Source organism: Elgaria multicarinata, chromosome 12, assembly GCF_023053635.1.
Source record: "Elgaria multicarinata webbii isolate HBS135686 ecotype San Diego chromosome 12, rElgMul1.1.pri, whole genome shotgun sequence".
Lineage (NCBI taxonomy): Eukaryota > Metazoa > Chordata > Lepidosauria > Squamata > Anguidae > Elgaria > Elgaria multicarinata.
The window spans coordinates 24823289-24845278 of NC_086182.1; the positions used below are offsets into that span (position 1 = coordinate 24823289).

Below are 21990 nucleotides of genomic sequence, written 5' to 3' on the forward strand. Positions count from 1 at the left end.
AAAAAAAGCTTCTCCAAAATGGAATCCGGCCCTTGGACTGAAAGGGGTCCTGGTAGGGTGACCATATTTTGGAAACCAAAAGGGAGGACAACATGGTCGGCCCCAAGGGGTCGTGTCCAGCACCAACGGGGCGTGCCCACACGAACATAGCCTTGGTCACACGTCTGATTTTACAGCACACATTTAAGACAAATCTGTTCTACATAACATCTTAATGTTAAAATCACTGAAATAAAGAACAAGTGAGAGATTCAATGTATCTGAAATTAACTTCACTCACTCCTACTTTTGAAGGTTTTGCTGTACTTTGAAGCTTTTGCTGTACTCTGTGTGTTACATTCTCCCCTTCCCTCAAATATCTTTTCTGACTGTATCTTCACTCATTGCAAGCTGCTGTTGTTGTTAACAGGGCTTGTTACTGGCCGGCCGGATGGCTGGCTTTTTTAAATTTCATTTTTTTTAAAAAAGCTTGTGTATAATTGTCACAAGTTTCTCTACTCTAACATTAGGGTGGGTGTTGTGGCAGTGAACACTACTTTGCCCATTCACACTTCTCACTTATACCTTAGCTTCTCAAGGCTTGTGTGTTGGAACCACTTCGCACATCCAGACTTTGAACTTCTGTCTACTTCCTGCACAAACATGCGACTCTGAGACCCTCTTCCTAATGCCCTGTGTTTCATGCCAGCACCATGGGGCTAAGTTAAAATAGATGTCTCTGGGTTGTCTGTGCAGCCTCTGTTATCTCTCACTCTAAGTCATTGCAGACAAACCAGCCTCAAACAATCTCAATTTCAATCTGTCTCTCTCTCTCTCTCTCTCTCTCTCCCCCCCCCCCCCAAAGTCTCCCAGTGTCCAGCTGGGCTGCACACTTGTGGCTTGGGATATTGCTTGTTGCAGGTTATTGCTTGGTCATGTCTGGTGACTCTTACATCATCATTATTATTATTATTATTATTATTATTATTATTATTATTATTATTATTATTATATCCCACCTTTTGCCCAATACTTTAAAAACCTCTGCCACCAGCCGCCTCCAACACCTCTCCTCCTACACAACTTTGATGTACTCTTAAAACACTCTGTGTGGCAAGCCAGCCTCAGGGCCAAGCTACAGGTGCATCTGGGTTGCCTTCAGCCTCTCTCTGCCTTATGCCAGCCTGCCAACATTTCCAGCCTCAAATAATCCCCCCACCCCTCTCTCTCTGCCAAAGTCTCCCAACAGTCCAGCCAGGCTGTGCACTTGTACCCTGTGGCTGGGGGTAGGGCAACAGCTTATAGCTTGGTTGCATCCGGTGTCTTGTTTTTTAAAAAAACTCCACCACCAGCTGCCTCTGCCTGCACCAAAACTGGACTCTGAGAGACTCTTAAAAAGGCTCTGTGTGGTACAGCAGCCACTCAGGGCTCAGCTACAGCCATCTCTGAGTTGTGTCTTCAGTCTAACTCTGTCTCTAAGAGATATGCCTGCCAGCCAAAGCCACAAATTATCTATTTTTCTCTGGTATGCATTTCAAATGTTCTGCATTGCATCCCAGCAGTGCAATCAGAGCATAGCTCACAAGTGTACAAAGTGAAGTGGAAGGGAAGTGGTAGCGAAGCAAAGCAATGATATGCCAGGTTCCAACATTCACAGCAACAGGGCATCTGCAAAGAAGAGAGCCTCTCTCTCAACTGGAACCTTACTGATGATCATGAGAGTTTTTCTCTAAAGATGACCCTTCATCGCCCATGATGTGGAAATTTTAGAAAAAGGCCTCTGGCCCATTCTGTTTTGCCCTGTGGGCTGCTTTGACTGACCTCTCCTTTCCCACGTTTTGATTTGTGGATGCCTTGCCTCTGCTGAGCTCCAGATACCCGACTGCACACCAAATCTGTAACAGGAAAGGCGCCCTGCTTGCCCAAGACTTCTTACCTAAAGACTGGAGGTCCCCTTAATGCCAAGGGCTGAAACTGCTCAATGTGCAACACCCCAAAGAGGAGGTTTGACAACCTGAGTTTGAAGGATATGGCTCCAGCAGTTTTAAAGCACAATAATTTTAAAACTTTGAAGTTTTTTAAAAAAACCTAAAACCCAATGGATGAACATATCTGTTTCAAACTTGGCATAGCTAAAGCCCTTGTTAAGAGCAATCATGGTGCCAAGTTTCATCTCTTTGTCTTTAAAAATAACATTTTTTTAAAAAATTAAATCCTCAAATTCTAAAAAAAATCCTAAAAATCAATGGATGAATGGATCTGTTTCAAATTTTGTATGGCTAAAGCTCTACCTAAAAGCTATCATGGTGCCAACTTTCAGCTCTTTATCTTTAAAAATGACAATTTAAAAAATAATATTTTTAAAACCTCAATTTTTAAAAAATTCCTAAAAAATCAACGGATGAACAGATCTGTTTCAAATTTGGTATGACTAAAGCCCTAGCTAAGATCTACCATCATGCCAAGTTTCATGTCTTTATCTTTAAAAATGATGATGTTATAAGCATTTTTGTTAAGTCCCATTAGAGCTGCTCTTTGGCTGGGGAAGATTGGAAAAATCCTGATTACCCCTCCCCCTCCCGGATTTGTCACCAAAAAAACAGACAAATCTGGGGAAATCCGGTCATATGGACCCATATTGTCTCCTCTATGAGTCTTGTCTGCTATTGGGTCCAACCCTCCGAGAACAAGAGGGGTCACTCTTGATTTTACTAGGGCTGCTTACTAACACAACAGGATTATTCTTTATCCTGAGATTGCTGTAGGATCTCTCAGAAAGGAAGTCAGTTTGCTACTTGAAACCATGCTCCATCCTGCATGGAACGGAATGGCATATAGCTATGTAAATCCTGGGGCTGAGCGCAGTGTGTAAGGAGCCCATAACCAACGTACTTTCCAATCCTGCACCCCACCAAGCCCCAGAGCTCCATCCTCTTGCTCTTTTGGAGATCAGACCATTAATGAATCTTTTTCGGAAAATGAGATCAGTCAAACCACCCCAGAGGACATTCAGCGGTTAAAGGCTGGATTTTCTATCCCCCATGGTGTGATTGTGACGGACAAAGAAAATAGCTTGATGTAATCCCATTGAGATGTTTTTGTTGGAATGCCACAAGAGGGCTTGTTTGCAACAGAAATCTACGCTTCCCCCCCCCCCTTATAGGCGTGTGCAGAGGCAAGCTGGTCAGTGCGGAGCCAGAGGCTGGGCTGGGTGTGTAAAGAAAACACAGATGCATGCCAGCCCAGTGGGGGCAGCAATTTTGTGCTATGCTGCCAAATGTGTGGACTAGTTAGGGGCAAGGCATAGAAGAGTTCAAGGGAAGGGCATACTTGCTGAGGCAGCAAACGGATGGATTCCCCCAGAATTTGGAGGAGCAACTCCAGAAACTTGTTTGTTTTCCAATGAGATGAAGACGGTGTGAAATCCATTGCTGATGGTGTGTACACTCACCATGCTCTTGTCTCTGGTAAATAGGTTGTTGTAGTGCATCAGAAACTTGTGAAACACTTTTTGGCCAGGAGTGAAGATGGACTAGAAGTGATGCCATCCCAAAATCTTGCCAGGCACATCATTGGTCAAAACCAACACATTGAATGAATAACACTCAGAAAGCATAAGGACACAAGAAGAGACATGCTGGATCAGACCATGGGTCCATGCAGTGGCCAGCCAGCTGTTGACCAGGAACCCACAAGCAAGACACAGGTGCAATAGTACCCTCCTGCCCATGTTCCCCAGTAACTGGTGTACATAGGCATCCTACCTCTGATACTGGAGGTAGCACATTACCATCAGAGCTAGTAGCCATTGATAGCCTTCTCCTCCAGGAATTTATCCAACCCCCTTTTAAAAGCATCCAAATTGGTGGCCATCACTACATCTTGTGGCAGTGAATTCCATAGTTTAACTATGGGTTGTGTGATGAAGTGTTTCCTTTTATCTGTCCTGAATCTCCCACTAATCAACTTCATGGGATGAACCTGGGCTCTAGTATTGTGGGAGAGGGAGAACATTCTCCACACCAGGCATAATTTTGTACACCTCTATCATACCTCCTTTTTCTAAGGTAACAGGGCTGATCTACACAAAGCAGGATATAACACTTTTAAAACAGTATGAAAACGGTATATGTAATGTGTCCTGAGCCTGAACAATTGACATAACCCTTATAAAGCAGTAGTGTAGATCCTGCCAGGAAGTCAATGCAGATGTTGGGACACTACCAAATAGTTATCAAGGATAACCTCATGTAGAACAAGTGGCATTAGTTCACAATACCAAGAAGCTTCTATGACATAGGCATGTGCCGGCTAGGAGAATGGTAATAGAAATGCCATGTTCAATGCCAGCATGTAATTCTGGAGAACTGATTTGAGTCAGTGTAGACAGTAATAAGTTAGATGGTCTGACTTAGATATATAGGAAAATATCTTATACTGTGTACCACAAACCCCCTCCCAACTCTGAAGTTTCAGAAACCTGGGCCAGATCTACCTCTTGTGTTATATCAAGATGTTTGCATCATGGTGATGCCATAATAACCCTTTTGCACAGGTATACCTTGTAGCACACACAGTGACATCTGTCACACTACTTTGGATAATACAGAATAAAAAAGTGGGAAATAAAATTAGAGAAGCAGTACACGGAACACATAATGTGCCCCAACAGTTATCAGTACATTTAAATACCAATAAAAAGCAGATCCAATCCGAGACAGAGGTCCCATTGCCCAATAGATTGGAGACTCATGCCTGCATAGGTCTTGTTTGCCATATTGGCGGAAGGAAAATGTGAGTTTGCTGCAGTGGAGTACTTGCTCACATTCTGGACTACATTGACCTCAATCATACTTGCTAGGGTGACCATATTTGGGAAACCAAAAAAGAGGACACCTAGTGTGTGTGGGGGGAAGCAGCTTTCTGAGTCCTGCAGAAAGTACGTTATTCCCCCGCCACCTTAAAGAACCAGATTGGAGTGGAGGAGGGGAAAGGATTTCATTCTGCACCACCACCATCCACTCCAATTGGGGCCTTTTCTATAATGTCCATGAATGACCCACTTTCCCCTTTAAGACCTCAATTGGAGCTCGGGGTGGGGGAATGATGTGCCTCAAGAGACCATGTCATTCCCTCCTGCCATGCTAATGGCAGCCTTAAAGAGGAAGGTGTGTCATTCCAGGACATTACTGAAAATTATAGAAAATCCCCCCTGACACCATGGAAAGAACAAAAACCAGGACAAATCCGGGGAAATCCTGACAGTTGGTCACCCTAATACTTGCTCAACATTCAGCCATTTTTTTTAATCTTTAACCTAACCTATTATAATGAAAACAAAACAGTACACCTCTCTCTCTCTCTCTCTCTCTCTCTCTCTCTCTCTCTCTCTTTCTTTCTTTCTTTCTTCTGGTGGATTTTTCTGTTGTTTGTTTGTTCCCCTTCTTACACAATCCCTTGTTTTTGTACCTTGGTCTTCAGAAAGACATCTCATGCTGGAAGTGAACGTTTTGGTCTTTGTACATGACTCTATCAGCATTTTGTGAATGTTTCCTAATTGGCTTCCCACAATTGTTCTGGAAACGGTGTTGGGATAAGAAAACAGGATGTAACAATACAATGCTTATGAATGTGGCTGGAATAATGTGTCATGGGTAGGTTAAAAAATAAGAATGAATGGGCGCTGGTTGCGGATGGCAGGTCAATGTTCCAATCTGCAGAAAGTGTCTAAATGTTCCTTAACTGCTTTGAATGAGTGCCATAGTTTGGTGATTTACAAGAGAAGTTCCAGGGAATGTTGGGTTCCTCATAGAGAAGATCAGTCATGATAGACAGTGAAAGACTGCTTGTTCCATGTTTAGTCCCTGGGGACTCCAATCGGCATGTACCCTCTTTTTATTGTGAATATTAACAGAACAGAACAAAAAATAAATCATGAAAAAGAAAAACAAAGAAGCATTACATGTATAGGAATATCATTATTTTCCATCGGGTATACCATCCAATTTTTTAAAAAAAGGAGAGAGAGATTTATGCATAGGTTTCAAGAAAAGCAGACCACATATCCATGTATTTATCCACTCGCAAGTCGTGCCTCTATAACACCCATTCAAATGTTGATAGTGTTGTTAAGTCCTCCATCCATTGCATTATGGGAGGTGAGCATTTGTCCTTCCAATACGATAGTAAGTCTTTTAGCTGTCATAAGGGCTCTGAAAATCCATTTGCGCTGACCACATGTTGACTTCCACAAAGCCGGTAGGAAGTTTAGGAGAACAGGCACATCGTTCCGTATTAAAGATAGTTTCAGTACAAAGGTTCTTCTTCGTGGTCTCTATGCATCACACATATGGGCTCTGCGCCTGCGCAGGGCTCGCATCGGATACTTCTAAAGCTAAGGGAAACGTTTTTGGGCGGGAATGTAGTCCCTTCCTACTGCGCAAGCGCTAGCCATTCCCGCCCAAACCTCAGTTTTTTTCCGACCGCCGATGTGGCAACTCGTATTTCGGAACTTCTCTAGCGAAATAATTTCTCAAAGATTGAAAGTGGTTATTTTAGTTTTTTTTTTTTTTTTTTTTTTTATGTTAGTTTGTTTTGTTCTATACAAAAAAGAGGAAAAGAACGAAAGAGAGAGAGAATAAGGAGGGACGATATAGCGTCTCACCAGGGAGGCGCATGGCCCTCAAGGCCCCGTTCAGGAAGTGTGTGAAGTGCAGAGCAAAACTTCCACCAACCGACGGGCATTCTCTATGCCTAATCTGCCTTGGTGAAGGGCATAAAACAGAGTCCTGCCATCATTGTATGGCATTCACGAAACAGACGCGCAGACACAGAGCCGACCGTCTGAGATCAGCTCTGTGGGAAAGGGCTCTTCAAGCGGCTGACGCGCCTAAAACTGTGGCCTCGCCTACTGCCTTAATGGAAGCGCAAGTTGCAAAGGGGAAGGCTATCGCCCATACGAGCGCCTCTACTCAAGAGGAAGCCCTTTTTCCCATTCAAGAAGTCCGCATCGGAGACTCGCCCCTTAGAGAAATAAGGGAGCTTGAGCCCATGCCGGCCCCGGTTACACCGGGAAGATCTATAACTCTGTCCGCAGCCAAAAGGATTTCAAAAAAGGCTAGGACAAGTAAAGACAACGAAAAAAGGAAGAAAAAGAAGAAGAAAACGTCAACTGATAGTACAGGGGCAGCCCCAGCAGCTGTTGCGCCGCCAGGCTCCCCGGTGCTGAGGCAGCCCCCATCGGTATCGAGGAAATCCCCTTCGATACCGAGGGCATCCTCAAGACTCCTCGAGTCGATATCCGAGGGGGAGATAAGAGACTCTACCCCCTCTAGAGCTGGATCGCAACAAGTTGTACTGCAGCACTCTATGGGACCCCGCTCGCATCATTCTCAGGGACCTGAGCAAGGAGAAGTGTCACCGGACCCATCTAGAACCTCGGGACCGAGGGAACACCATGTACCGGACATAAATGCAGAACGAACTGATACGAACGCCTACTTCCATTCCCCTCGTAGAGAGTGGGATAGAGCACATAGCTGGCACAACCCCCCACAATATCGCTATGGATGGGGCGATTGGGATTATGCTGCTTATTATGATTACCAAAGAGAGTTTCCATACAGATATCCTCCGCCGCCAGACTTTTTTCGTCCCCCGCCGGTGTCGAGAAGCTTTCCTCCACCGGCATCGAGAGCTTTTGCAGCCTCGGGACCGAGTGCATTAGCTGTGCCACCATCACCAGCAAGAACGGAGGAGAACGAACCACAACTCTCGCTACAGGGCGACCTCTCATTACACAGGGAACCGGCACAAACACAGCTCAGCCGCACCTCTCGATCACCATCACCAGAAGAAGACTACCAATCTGACTCACCTTCAGTAGTGTCGGTAGCGCCGTCAACTCCATCCCCAGAGGCAGCGGTAGGAAGTCAGCAGCCCCCGTCTCCATCGGACCATATGGGACGTTTTTCCGAACATATGCTGCGAATGGCACAGTCTCTCGGACTCGAGACTCAACAACCTGTGGAAAAACCGAAAGACCTAGTTTATGATGTATTTACTTCGGACGCTAACGCACCAGTAGCAATTCCTTTCATACCCACGATATTAGAAACAGCACAACAATCGTGGAAAACACCATCGTCAACAGCACCGCCCTCTAAACGGCTAGAATCGATGTATAGAATACAAGAAAAAGACGCACAATTCTTACTGCAGCATCCCAAACCTAATTCGATTATAGTAGAATCGGCGCAGGGAAAATCCCAGAGAGTCCATTCGACACCAGCGGATAAAGAAGGGAGGAGGTTAGACCTCCTGGCCAGGAGGGTATACTCCTCCACATCTCTGGGCCTCCGCGTGACGAACTATCAAGCGACGATGGCACGCTATCAACTTTTTTTGTGGGAGAAGATAGGCTCCTTGTGTGACTACCTCCCCGAAGAGAAACGAGAGTTAGCGAGGGTGTTTCAGTCGGAGGCAACCGCAATTGCAAGGCAGGAGCTTACTTCGGCGAGGCACCAGGCAGATTGCCACTCTAAGGCAATGATGGGCGCAATAGCTATACGAAGGCATTCCTGGCTCAGATCTGCAGGTCTTAGCCAAGAAACAAGAACAAGGATACAGGACCTTCCCTTCGATGGGGAAGGGTTATTTAACTCTAAAACAGATGAAGCCATGGACACTATACATAAAGCTAGAACGACGGCGAAAAAGATGGGTTTCGCCACTCAGCAACAGCAACAAGTTCAGTTCTACAGACCAAGACGTTGGAATAGAACTTCCTACCCACAGACGACTTACTACCCACAACAGACAAGGGTCCAGGCTGATCGCCAACCCAGACAGCAGCAACAAATGCAGAGGAAGCGGCAGTATCCCTTCCCATCAAGGTACCAGCAAGTGCGCCGACAGGCGGAATATGGGAAAAGGCAGCGCCTTTGACTACCCTGCCATCCCAGATATACACACCCCACTCTTCCGCGACAGGCTGCAACCCTTTCTTCACGAGTGGGAAAAGATTACTACAGATGCCTGGGTTCTCAGTATAATACAAAACGGGTACAGAATAGAATTCAGCACCCTCCCTCCTTTTTCGGGAATCAAAGTGACGGCCCCATCGACACCACTTCTAGAAGAAGTAGAATCCCTTCTACTCAAGGGGGCCATTCAAGAGGTTCCGGTTGCGGACATGAACAAGGGTTTCTACTCAAGATACTTTACAGTCCCCAAAAAGGATGGGGGGCTTCGCCCCATTTTGGACTTGAGGGGGATCAACAAATACATAATCAGCACAAAGTTCAGGATGACTACCATAGCATCCATCCTCCAGCTATTAGACCGAAACGACTGGTTCGTCGTGATCGATCTAAAGGATGCGTATTTTCATGTGTCAATAGCCAAGTCCAGCCAAAAAATTTTACGTTTCATGATCGGGGACCAGCCGTTCCAGTTTACGGTCCTCCCATTTGGCCTTACTACAGCCCCCAGGGTATTCACCAAATGTATGTCGGTGGTCTGTGCCCACCTAAGAAAACAAGGCATTCGCATTTTCCCTTACATAGACGACTGGTTGGTGGTGTCGAATTCGTGCACCGACCTTCAAGAAGCCGTCGTAACTGCCCTACAACTTCTGCAGGTCTTGGGTCTCTGCGTCAACCCGCAAAAATCCAAGCTTCAACCCAGCCAGCGAATAGAATTCATCGGAGTAACCCTAGATTCCATGCAAGCCAAGGCCTTCCTCCCCCACAACAGAGCCCAGACACTTGCCAATTTCGCAGGAAAGATCAGCACCCTAGGTACCGTACGAGCACACTCCATTCAAAAGCTCCTTGGCCTTATGGCAGCTACCACGGCAGTGGTTCAGCTCGCCCGTTTGCACATGAGAGTCCTACAAAATTGGTTCCTCAGGTCTTTCGATCTCAGGAAAGACGCCAGGAGGACATTTCTAAGGCTACCACACTGGGTAGCTCTTTCTCTAAAATGGTGGTCCAACATAAGAAATCTCGAGGCAGGTGTTCCCTTCGTACACCCCGCACCATCGAAGTTAGTGACGACAGATGCATCTCTAACAGGATGGGGGGCACACTGCGACCAACTTACAGCACAGGGCACATGGACAAAGCAGCAATCAATTCATCACATCAATGTGTTGGAACTAACAGCAGTCCAGAAGGCACTAAAAGCTTTTGCCCCAACGATTCAAGGTCACCACGTCCAACTAGCCTCCGACAACACCACTGCGGTATATTATTTAAACAAGCAAGGAGGAACAAGATCCAGAACACTACTGTACATAGCGTTGCAAATATGGCATTGGTGCATTCACCACAGCATATGGATAACAGCGATCCACGTAGCAGGCAATCACAACACCCTTGCAGATGCCTTAAGCAGATCTCCTGGGACCTCCCACGAATGGCAACTGAACCCCGGAGTAAGGAGCACTATTTTCCGACAGTGGGGTTACCCATCTATCGACCTATTTGCAACGGAACACAATGCTGTTTGCAAGAGATTTTGCAGCAGAGCAGGAGTGGGACGCGCATCCCTTGGGGATGCCTTCGCGAGGATCTGGAACGGGGAACTATATTACATCTTCCCACCAATTCCTCTCATGACCAAGGTGGTATCGAAGGCGAAAACAGACAGAACCAACTGCATAATAATTGCCCCGTGGTGGCCACGGCAGCCTTGGTTTGCTCACCTCCTTCGGTTGTCGAGAGGGCAGTTCAAACGTCTCCGCTCCGTACCGACGCTGCTGTCCAAGCAGAACGGCAAGATGAACCATCCGGACATCGACAGGCTGCACCTCACAGCATGGAGGATAGTGCAATAGGCTTCACCTCACATCAGGATGATCAAGACGATCTAAGTGCTGGAGTAAAGCATATCATTCTAGAAGCAAGAAGACTATCTACAAGACGGAATTACAAATATAAATGGAATAAGTTCCTCAACTATGCTAAATCACTTAATTTCCAACCAAGTGAGGCAAAACTTGGAATGATTTTGGACTACCTCCTTAGCTTACACCAGCAAGGCTTAGCTCACTCATCTATTAAAATTCACCTAGCGGCTATATCAGCGCATTTACAACATAAGGACGGGAGACCCATTTTCTCACATCCCCTCATTCAAAAGTTTCTAAAGGGCCTTAGGAACATATCGCCGGCAATACGCCCACTGGTCCCTCCATGGAGTCTATCAGTGGTTCTCCATGCATTGACAAAAAAGCCTTTTGAACCGCTAGCTAAAGTGCAGCTTATGTTCCTGTCCCTAAAAGTTGCTTTTCTAGTAGCAATCACCTCGGCGAGGCGATCGAGTGAAATCCAAGCATTGCGAGTAGATCCACCTTACACTGTATTCCACAGAGACAAAGTGGTCTTGCGCCCGGATATAACCTTTCGACCAAAGGTTCTCTCAGACTTCCATGCAGCACAGGAAATAGTCCTCCCAGCCTTCTTCCCAGCACCGAGTACAGTACTCGAGTCAACCCTACATACTTTGGACGTTAGGAGAGCCCTCTCCTTTTATAAGGACAGGACACAACACTTTAGACAGACTCAGACTCTATTTGTCTGTTACGGCAACCCTAACAAGGGCAAAGCAGTCTCAACGCAGCGGCTGTCTCGATGGATAGCACAAACAGTGGAGCTAGCATACTCTATAGCAGGACTGCCGCTTGTAAAACCTGTCAAAGCCCATTCTACAAGGGCAACGGCTACGTCCGTAGCTTTCAGCAGAGGAATCCCCATGCAAGACATTTGTAAGGCAGCGACTTGGGCGACCCCATCCACGTTCGTCCAGCATTACAGACTCGATGCCCGAGCAAGGACAGACTGCTCCTTCGGAAGGACGGTACTGTCAGAAGTGCTACGGTAAAGAGACACTTCCCCTCCTCCAGGTATGTGAGCTTGTGATTCGCCCATATGTGTGATGCATAGAGACCACGAAGAAGAAAGTCAGGTTGCTTACCTGTAACTGGAGTTCTTCGAGTGGTCATCTATGCATTCACACAACCCACCCTCCATCCCCGCTACAGTGTCTATGTCGTTTTATTAAGTGAAATTTTCAGGTAGGGAGGCCACATCTCGGTCTCCAATATAATTTAACTGAGGTTTGGGCGGGAATGGCTAGCGCTTGCGCAGTAGGAAGGGACTACATTCCCGCCCAAAAACGTTTCCCTTAGCTTTAGAAGTATCCGATGCGAGCCCTGCGCAGGCGCAGAGCCCATATGTGTGAATGCATAGATGACCACTCGAAGAACTCCAGTTACAGGTAAGCAACCTGACTTTATCCTCGTTGTTGCTATTAAAAAATGCAAATGAACTATTACTTCTACAATTTCCATCCTTTAAATTCTAGTTGCAAGGGAGACAAAATAAAGGATATGGCAGAGTTTTGCAATGCAACGTGCTTCATTTATTTATTCATTTGGGAAGCGGTTGGGTTTGCAAAGTAGCCAGTTCTTGAAAACCATCTTATCCCCGGCCCCAAGCATCTCCAGCTGAAAAGACCATAAAACCTGCTAAAACAATATTTACAACTGTGTCTGCAATATGCGACTGTGTATTTATAGCCTTGGGTCAATGCTGACAAATAGAGATGCCTAATTATTTCCCAAGAAAATGAAGGAAACAACCGGAGAGAGAGAAAGAGAGGGAGGGAGGAAAAACGAATCAATGTATGTAAGCTTATAGAGAGAACATGTTTCCCCAGGCATGGTCTGTGGGCAATTGAGTGGTGCTGTAAATTGTTATGTACGTACCAGATGTAAGCGCACATTAAGGGGAAAGTGGGGCGTATTTGGTAAAAGAGGCAAGGCTCAAAATCTTGAACTGATTTGCCAGCTCGGATCTATCCACCAGACCCAGATGGTTCTTGTTGGGATTAGCATGACAAGTTTTGCCTAACTGCCAAATAAGCTGCAGTGTTTTTGGCTGACACAGCTCAGCTTCAAACCAGGAACAGAACCCAGATTATTATTATTATTATTATTATTATTATTATTATTATTATTATTATTATTATTATTACCCATGCTGCATTCACTCTTCAGCCCTTCCTTCATTCCCATAATGATACACGTAGCATCTGGACAAGGAGAGACCTACAAGGGTGGATTTAAAAAAGCTTTAGGAAAATGGCCTTGTTACAGAAGGAAAATGCAGAGCTGAACTGAGTTCAGTGTGTGTGTGTGTGTGTGTTTTAATGCAGTAAGGTCTGTATGTATACTCTGGATCAAATCTGTACATCTTGTGACCCACCAAGCTGAGGAATCTGGCACATCAGCCGCGCATGGTGGCCTGCCAGATGGTTGGCAAGCCAGAACAGCTTTTGCAGTCCCAGAAAAACCAGGAGGTTTGTCAATCCCCTTGGTGGGCTGCCGCATGTGGTTGGTGGGCTAATTTCAGCTTGGTTGCACAGTCTGCTCTGGATTCACGGAGGTATTAAAGCTGAGTCTTCAGTTGTTGTTTTAAATTATCCATATTGCTGCGCCATAGGCCCAAAGCTGACACACAGCAATGTACTGGGTGAAGCTTTCCCTAAAGTGATAGTGCTGTTCTATTCCTAGATTCCACACTGCTGGTAAAAGTAGAGGAGCGCTAGTTAAAACAACAATGACAACACAAACCAGGCTACGTGAAAAAGAAGCCAGAATTCTGTGCTGGGGGGTGGGGGATGTTGCATATTAAATTGCAACGTAATTAAAGCATTCCAAGAATTTAGACATTGTTTTAAGGCAGGTGTGGGAAACTCTGGCCCTCCAGATGTTGTTGGAGTTCAGGTCCCATCAGCCCCAAACAGCATGGCCAGGGTTGAACTGGAAAGCACCAGATTCTCTGTTTTATGGGCCGGAGTGGCAGAAAACTTGAAGGGAAGGGAAATGAATGATGGTGTCTGAAGACCAGGAAATTATTTGGAAGCATAGAAGTTCCACTGTTTGTTATGCCTGTTGGAAAGCACTCGTGGCTCATGTAAACGGAGAATGGGATCAGGGGCGCCCCAGGAACTGGGCAATAGATCTCTGGCATACCTGGTGCTTGAGAGTCCTGAATCCTAGCCTTTGACATGTCTCTTGAAAAACAATACAGCCAAGCAATAATGCTTGAGAGAGAGCTTAATTCCCATTGTGCAAATCCGGGGTACAGAATCTCTTTCAGCCCCGGGGGCGGGGAGATTCCATTTCAGAGAAGCTCTTAGAGGTTGCAGTCCAGCAGTACACACAGGCCAAAGCCCCCCCCCCAAAAAAAGAGGCAGGGCCCAGGATTCTGTACCCCGGATTTGCTAGAGAAAGCTCACGTGCAGTGAAGCTGGAGGAATGCTCCAGTCACAGCTTCCATCATGTCTGCTTCACCGATGTCATGTCCTCCCCAATGGGGGAAAGTGTGGGCAAAGGGGCCCCATCCAAGGTGGTGGCTGGAGCACTCCTCCAGATGCTGCCTTGGCCATGGCGGTGTCACCTGCCCTGCAGCCTCCCCAGTGGGGGAAGACATGGAGCAGGCAAAGCTACCCACTTGAGGTGGTGGAAAAGTGGGCAAAGTACTTGGCACACCACTCTCCCTCCCAATTGGATGGATGAGTGGTGTGCTAAGGAAGGGGGATCTCACTGTTGTTTGTTTCATCATCTCCAGTAGACTTCAGGAGGCAAGACTCACCAAGGGAGCCAATACCTCTGTGGGTTGGATGGGGGACAACTGTGGGCCAGGGGTTCTCCATTCCAGCTCTACATATATTCCCCGAGATGAACAATTGATGATCATCAGACAGTATGTTATCTTCCAGATGTTTCACTGTGTGCAAATTTTGATGTCACTTTACCATGTGTCAAATACATTTTGATGGTCTGTTTTCTTGAGTTTGTCCCTCTTACTGGTCAGTCTTGGGCTTGCAATGTCTCTGCCGATTCTCCTGCAGAGGGGTTCCTTTTGCCCTATCGGTAGTACAGAAGTTGTTAACTCTGGGTTGTTATCTAGAAACAACAAACCCTGTCTATATGAACAGGATGTACAAGTCATACCCTTCAGCTCATTGTCTTGAATCATTCTCAAGTCACTGCTGTTTCTCGAGGGACGTCTTCATTCCACCCGACTCTGGGTACTACAGATAAGAACTCTGCTGTCATTGACATGATTGCTTAGCCAGAGATCAAAGAAAAGCAAGTTAAGAGCCCCTGATCTTAATTCCTAGAGATTCATTGCTTTTATCTGAATTAGCTTTAGCATTTTTGCTGCCTTGCACTTTAATACCATGATTTCACTGGACTATGTTGAAGCTAGCATAGCTGTGTTCATAGTCAGATGGTTCAGACATAACACTAAACCATAATTTAGCATTATAGGATCAAGGATCAAGACTGTGTGCTCCCTGCTTTCTCCACCTCCTCTTCTGGTACAGCCACAAGGAGGAATTGGAAAGCTTTCACCTCACTTAATATTAATTGTAATTTGCCATGTGGTCCAAACCTAGTCAAACTGTGGTTAATCTTAACTAACAGTGGTTAGTAGAAATAAGCCAACTTCAAATCATGGTTTATGAAGCTGGTTTATTTCCATAAAAATTAGCCATAGTTTGGATAGAATGCTAAGTTGTCACTAATAAAAAAAAATGAAAGCGAAAGCTTCTGATCTCATGCCCTGCCATCAGAGGAGAGGGGAGGGGGAGTGTGTGAACACAAAGCTCTCTGTGGCATATTGTTGTAATGCAGGGGTGGGCGACTTGTGGCCTTCCAGATGTTTTGGCCTTCAACTCCCATCATGCCTCACTTTTGGCTATGCTGGCTACGGCTGATGGGAGTCGTGGGCCAAAATATCTGGATGGCTACCTTTGATGTAATGCTAAACTATGGTTAATCATTAGGTCTGAACTGGCCAGTCAGCCACTTATCACAGCTGCCGTGTTGTTTTCCCCAGGGATAGCTGCTCTACTAACAATAATCAGGGCTGTGCCCTGCATGTGCCCGAGTTGTGTGAGAATGCAGAAAAAGTTCTGAATATGCTATGGGGAGTAGAATTTAACTTCCCGCAAGTCTCAGCTTCATTTTTTAAAAGCACTTTTCTAACCCTTATAAGCACCAACGCCTCCTTGAAACTGTTATGCCTGCAAGAGGCCTAACCACCCAGGGAAAGGTGGGTTTTCCTACCTCTTTGCTCCTTTCATCACTAACAGAAATAATTTATGCAGGTTGCAGAATTTCTAGGCATAGAACTTGGATGACCTTAGTGCAGGATCTTAATCTTTCGTAGGAGATGAAAAAGGAAGTGGGCACACAGCTCTGGCAATAGTCCTGTATTACTCAATGTGCCAAGAGCCAAGAAGCTAGGATAAATAGTATGCCATCTAGAATTGGATCTCCAAAACTCTTGAGAGTAATTGGATGGTTCATGAGAGGAGATCGGTTACTCCTGGAGGTTCGCCTCTTTTGTTTTGTAAGCTACACAAAACATACATCTGCACAGTCATATAACAATAAGTGGCCACACCTGAAGCCAGAAGCTTTGCAGTGAAGTGGGCTGTTGGGCTGTGGAATCACTTCAGTAGAGGGCCGAACATAAGTATATGTGAGTTAATATGTTCATAATTATTTAATTACATAACGACTTCAAGAGCAATTGGGGAGGATTCTGCATGCACACTTTTCCATATTTCACCTCAAATAAAAGGGTTAGAGACTTAAGTTTTTTTAATGTGAAAACTGAATCGTCCGGAAAGGTCCTGAAACATTCCTGACATGTCTTGCACCCACCCCGCCATCCTGTGGTCCAACTCTCCACCGAAGTCCTAGCCTTCTCAGACAACAGAATGTCTAATGTCAGGACCAGGACCAGTGACAAAGGCAGGTATGGTTAGGCACCTCCTGGAATTGCTCCTCCTCTTCACCATGGCAACCTGTTTGTTCACTTGCCTCTCACTCTGCTCCAAACAATGGGTGTGGTAGAAGGAGGAGCAGGAGATGCCATTTCCTACGTGCTCACTGGCTCTCTGCCTGTCAAGCAAGCAAGCCGGAGCAATGAGGAGACAGAGGAGGAGGAGCAATAGCAGCTGAGGACAATAGTGGTGAGAAGGTACATACACTGAGGGAAGGGGCCCATGGAGGACGTCTTGGTCAAGAGCCCTCAAAAACTTAAAGCCAGCACTGGTGAGGAGCATGCTTTGAGCCCAAAGTCTTAATGATCTGGCAGAGTTCTAGTCCTTTGGTGTCCTGCAGTTAAAACAAAAAACAAAAAACCTTACTCTGGCTTTTGGCCACAGGAATATAAATTGTTTTCTGTATGAGTTCTTTCCATTCCTCTATTAGCTCTTAAGGTGTTTTCCCCCTAACTACACTCTGCCATCGTTTCAGTAGCAGCAGCCATAAAAGCCAGCCTTCTGTAGCATACAGCTGCCTTGGGAAGGCTGGCGGGGGCTGGATTGTGTCGACAGTCTGGGGAACATGGGCTGTGCTCAGCCACAGACAGAGCCTGCTCTCACATGCCAGAAATGTAGCTCAAAAAACAGGGAAAGCTACAGCTGGCCCTCTACCAAGGTCAATATAATACAAGATATAAACACAAGGCCTCTGTCTTAGGTTCAGTCTAGCCAACTTGACAAAGATCACGATGAGCAATTGTTTGGCGTGGAGGGAACTTCCATCAGCCACTGCTTGTTCCATTGGGTGATAGCAGTGGCTTCATTGCCCTTGGGAACACTACCATTGTCCAACTGTAACTCTATACTACAGAAGGAGCCTTCATGAACATGAAGGATTAACATGAAGGCCTGGTTCAGACAACACGCTGAACCATGATGCTTAACTACAAAATGGTTAACGGTAGGCATGTGCTCCGCTCCGATTAGAAGCGCAGAAGCAGGAGCGAATTGGCCTGCTCCGCCTTGCCCAGAGGCAGAGTGGAAGCGGACCGCGGACCCCTAGAAGCAAGGCGAAGAGAAGTGCCCATTTTCGGAGCGCTCCGGTTTCCGCAGTCCGCTTCTATCGCCATCTTGAAACATTTCGCCCATAGGATTGCATTGCAGAAAAGAAAGGGGGATAACTGTGTTGTTTTTGATGCTATCTTTCTGAAAATTCTGGTGCTTAGAGACTCGTGGATGGGGGTCATTTTGAGACTACTCTCACCTCTCTGCGTGGTGCGGGTCGCGCGCTAGAATTTTTTTTAAAACCGGCGGGAAAAATACCTTTTCCGAAGGGCTGAGGGGCAGAGTCAACTCCCGGTCATGATCACATGATCCCAAAGTTGGAGGAGGGGATAGGCAAAACGGGTAACTTGGGATTCTGGGAACTTCTCTTTCTTAGTCTGAACGGACTTTTCCCAGTATTTTTTAAAACAGTAGCCCCACCAAATGCACAAACACAATCTGTGAAATCATATACTAAGCCAATAATAAGAGATAGAAACACAGCACTGCTACCCACCCTAACTTTGGGGAACAACTGAAAAGATGTGATGCAAGGGGATGAGCTCCCCTAGGGCATCCCACGTGGATGTGCCCCCACTCTCTCCTGTACTTGGAGGGCCATTAGAGCCTTCCAAAGAGAGTAACCCAGTGGAGCAATGCCTATCATGAGTTGAAGTGACAGTTCCACTTTTCTGTTGTGGTGAAGCAATGGCTTTCATGAGTTGAACTGACAGCCTTGCTTCTTAAAAGACTGGTTGACCACCAGTCAAATTGGCAGCTGCTGCTTCCCCCTCCCCTGGGCATGTCCCCCTATTGCTGGTAAAAGACAGATATAGCCTTTTTTAAAAAGTTCTTCTTGTTGTTTATTCAGCAACACTGCTGCTTTTAATTCCACCCCTCCTTTCTTTATTTATTTATTTATTCCATTTTATATGCATTACTGGCTTATCCTTGGCTCACTTCCTTATGCCCCCAGAAATGTCTGCTGCCTGCCTGCCTGCCTTCCCTCTCTCCTCCCCTGCCCGCCTTGCAGGGATGTTGTGTGTGTGTGGCTTTGAGTCAGGGGAGAAGTCCTTCCTGCGCTCACTTGGAGTTTTGGAAGTTCCAAATCTAATAGATTTATTGCGGCCTAAAGCTCAGCCACAATAATATTGGTTCATGTTCAAGGTGACACAAGACACTTTAATGTCCTTTGCCAAATTCATCCCAAATTCAGCAAATTGTCAAAATAAGTACAGGCCATTTCCTTTACTGCTCTCTAAACCTTCATCTCCAGGTTCTTCCAGCAAACTCAAATTAAGGGTACAAGGAAACCACAACTTTTGCTTAATTGCTTAGTTGTTGTGCAAAAGGTGCTGATTCAATCCGCAACTCTGAGACAAATGCCAGTTTCAGGTAGAGCCAGCCTGGGCACCTGCTTGCCAGCTCAAAGAGGGAACATCAGTAGAGTTTCTAGTCTAGTTATGAAAACGGGTTTTTAATGTGTGTTCTCTTTGATGTCTAGGAGGCTCTCTCAGTGGTGAGTGAAGACCAGTCCCTCTTTGATTCCACCTACGGAGCTGCTGCTCACCTCCCCAAAGCAGACATGACAGCCTCAGGGAACCCCGATTATGGCCAACCGCACAAAATCAACCCTTTACCTCCCCAGCAGGAATGGATCAATCAGCCAGTCCGGGTCAACGTTAAGAGGGAATATGATCATATGAATGGATCCAGGTGAGGAAGCATAAATGCCTGTTTAATGTGTTGCAGTAGGGTGTGGAATGTGTGGCCCTCCAGATGCTTTTGTCTACAACTCCCACGATCCCTTGCCATGGACTATGATGGCTAGGGCTGATGGGACTTTGGGCCAAAACATCTGGAACACCACAAATTGCCCACTCCTATGTTGCAGGATATGTTGATGCAAGTCTTGTGGGGAGGTTCAGTTATTTGGGTCTGAGATGAACATTGAGATAATTCTGCTCCTTATCTGGTTGTCAGAGTACATAATCTTACTCTACATTGGCAATGAACTTCATGATCTCTAAAGGAGACCTCTGTATTTTGTTTTTAAATTGGCAATTGGGGCATGTATTCAATCATACACAACACTAGAAACATAAGCATCTGACCTATCTTGACTAGAAAACATCAACAAAATCAACAAGTGGGACCTGCAACAAAATGTTGCATCAGGAAGTGCTGCTTTTCAGGATTCCACTCCAATCCCTTCTCTCTCTCTCTCCCCACCCCACCCCTGATTTTCTGTTCACCCATCCCAATGTTTAGGCAGCATTCTCAGTCCTCATAGAATCATAGCATAGCAGAGTTGGAAGGGGCCTACAAGGCCAGCGAGTCCAACCCCCTGCTCAATGCAGGAATCCACCCTAAAGCATCCCTGACAGATGCTTGTCCAGCTGCCTCTTGAATGCCTCTAGTGTGGGAGAGCCCACAACCTCCCTAGGTAACTGATTCCATTGTCGTACTGCTCTAACAGTCAGGAAGTTTTTCCTGATGTCCAGCTGGAATCTGGCTTCCTTTAACTTGAGCCCGTTATTCCGTGTCCTGCACTCTGGGAGGATCGAGAAGAGATCCTGGCCCTCCTCTGTGTGACAACCTTTTAAGTATTTGAAGAGTGCTATCATGTCTCCCCTCAATCTTCTCTTCTCCAGGCTAAACATGCCCAGTTCTTTCAGTCTCTCTTCATAGGGCTTTGTTTCCAGACTCCTGATCATCTTGGTTGCCCTCCTCTGAACATGCTCCAGCTTGCCTGCATCCTTCTTGAATTGTGGAGCCCAGAATTGGATGCAATACTCTAGATGAGGCCTAACCAGGGCCGAATAGAGATGAACCAGTACCTCACGTGATTTGGAAGCTATACTTCTATTAATGCAGCCCAAAATAGCATTTGCCTTTCTTGCAGCCATATCGCACTGTTGGCTCATATTCAGCTTGCGATCTACAACAATTCCAAGATCCTTCTCCTTTGTAGTATTGCTGAGCCAAGTATCCCCCATCTTGTAACTGTGCATTTGGTTTCTATTTCCTAAATGTAGAACTTCGCATTTATCCCTATTAAATTTCATTGTTGTTTTCAGCCCAGCACTCCAGCCTATCAAGATCACTTTGAAGTTTGTTTCTGTCTTCCAGGGTATTAGCTATCCCACCCAATTTTGTGTCATCTGCAAATTTGATAAGCGTTCCCTGCACCTCCTCGTCCAAATCATTAATCAAAATGTTGAAGAGCACTGGGCCCAGGACTGAGCCCTGCGGTACCCCACTCGTTGCCCACTCATTGGGCTGTTTTGGATCCCAACCCCTTAGAGTTGTTTGTTCTCAAGTTTTTTGTTTTGTTTTTATTTCTGCAAACCTAGGGGTTTCCCCAAGCATGGTGCTCCCACCCTCTTCTGTATTGAGTGGTGCCATTTTAGCTGCATAAATGATAACACTCACAGCCTGAACATCAGAAATAGAGGGTCTGGAATTACGGAGAGGAAAGTTTAGAGGACCACAGTGAATTTGAAGATGTTCAAAAGAAAGTTGGACATGCACCCATATATATGGATATACAGGCATGTAGGGAAAACTGTGGGGCTTTCCATGACATCCAAGAAAGAAATGTCAAGTCTGAAGTTGTCAATGATTGCATAACCATCACACTACTGGTAAAGGGGGGAAACGGCCATATTTTGGGATGTCTCTTGAGACGTCACTGCTCTCTGATGTGGAGGATGGTCACTCATCCTCCACATCAGAGGTGGAACTCCTCTCCTCTCATATGGATAGACCTGTAGACATCTCCAAGGGCTCAGGTTCCTCCTGGTCCATCTCCATGGGCTGCTCCTCAATGCGGTTTGTCTCTGGGAGCTCTAGCTCTTCCGCGAAATGGATCCCTCCAGCAAGGGCATGACACAATCAACCTTTTTCATGCTTTTCATGAGAGTGGACAGAGTAGTTATGGCCTAAGGTCCCTCCCCTCCTTGCTATTTTTCCTCCTGTATAATGTTCACTGTTTCAGATGGAGTTTCATTTGTTTTCCCTGATATAAGAAAATTCAGAAGCAGTGCCTAGAGGCAGACAAAAGAGGAATAACTGGCACGTTCAGAGGGATCTCAACAATGAAAGAAATGG

General features: G+C 46.0%; 1 protein-coding gene across 3 annotated transcripts in view; it reads left to right on the forward strand.

The window, feature by feature from the left end:
- The window catches only part of FLI1 (Fli-1 proto-oncogene, ETS transcription factor), a 117555-nt gene that overhangs the window by 52953 nt on the left and 42612 nt on the right, over positions 1-21990 (forward strand). For all 3 annotated transcript variants that reach the window (XR_010026035.1, XR_010026034.1, XM_063139125.1), the window contains exon 2: positions 19382-19593. Coding sequence is in view for 1 of the 3 variants with exons in the window: in XM_063139125.1 (XP_062995195.1) it covers positions 19382-19593 (212 nt within the window). In the remaining 2 variants the exon portion in view is untranslated. The remainder of the gene's footprint in view (positions 1-19381; positions 19594-21990) is intronic.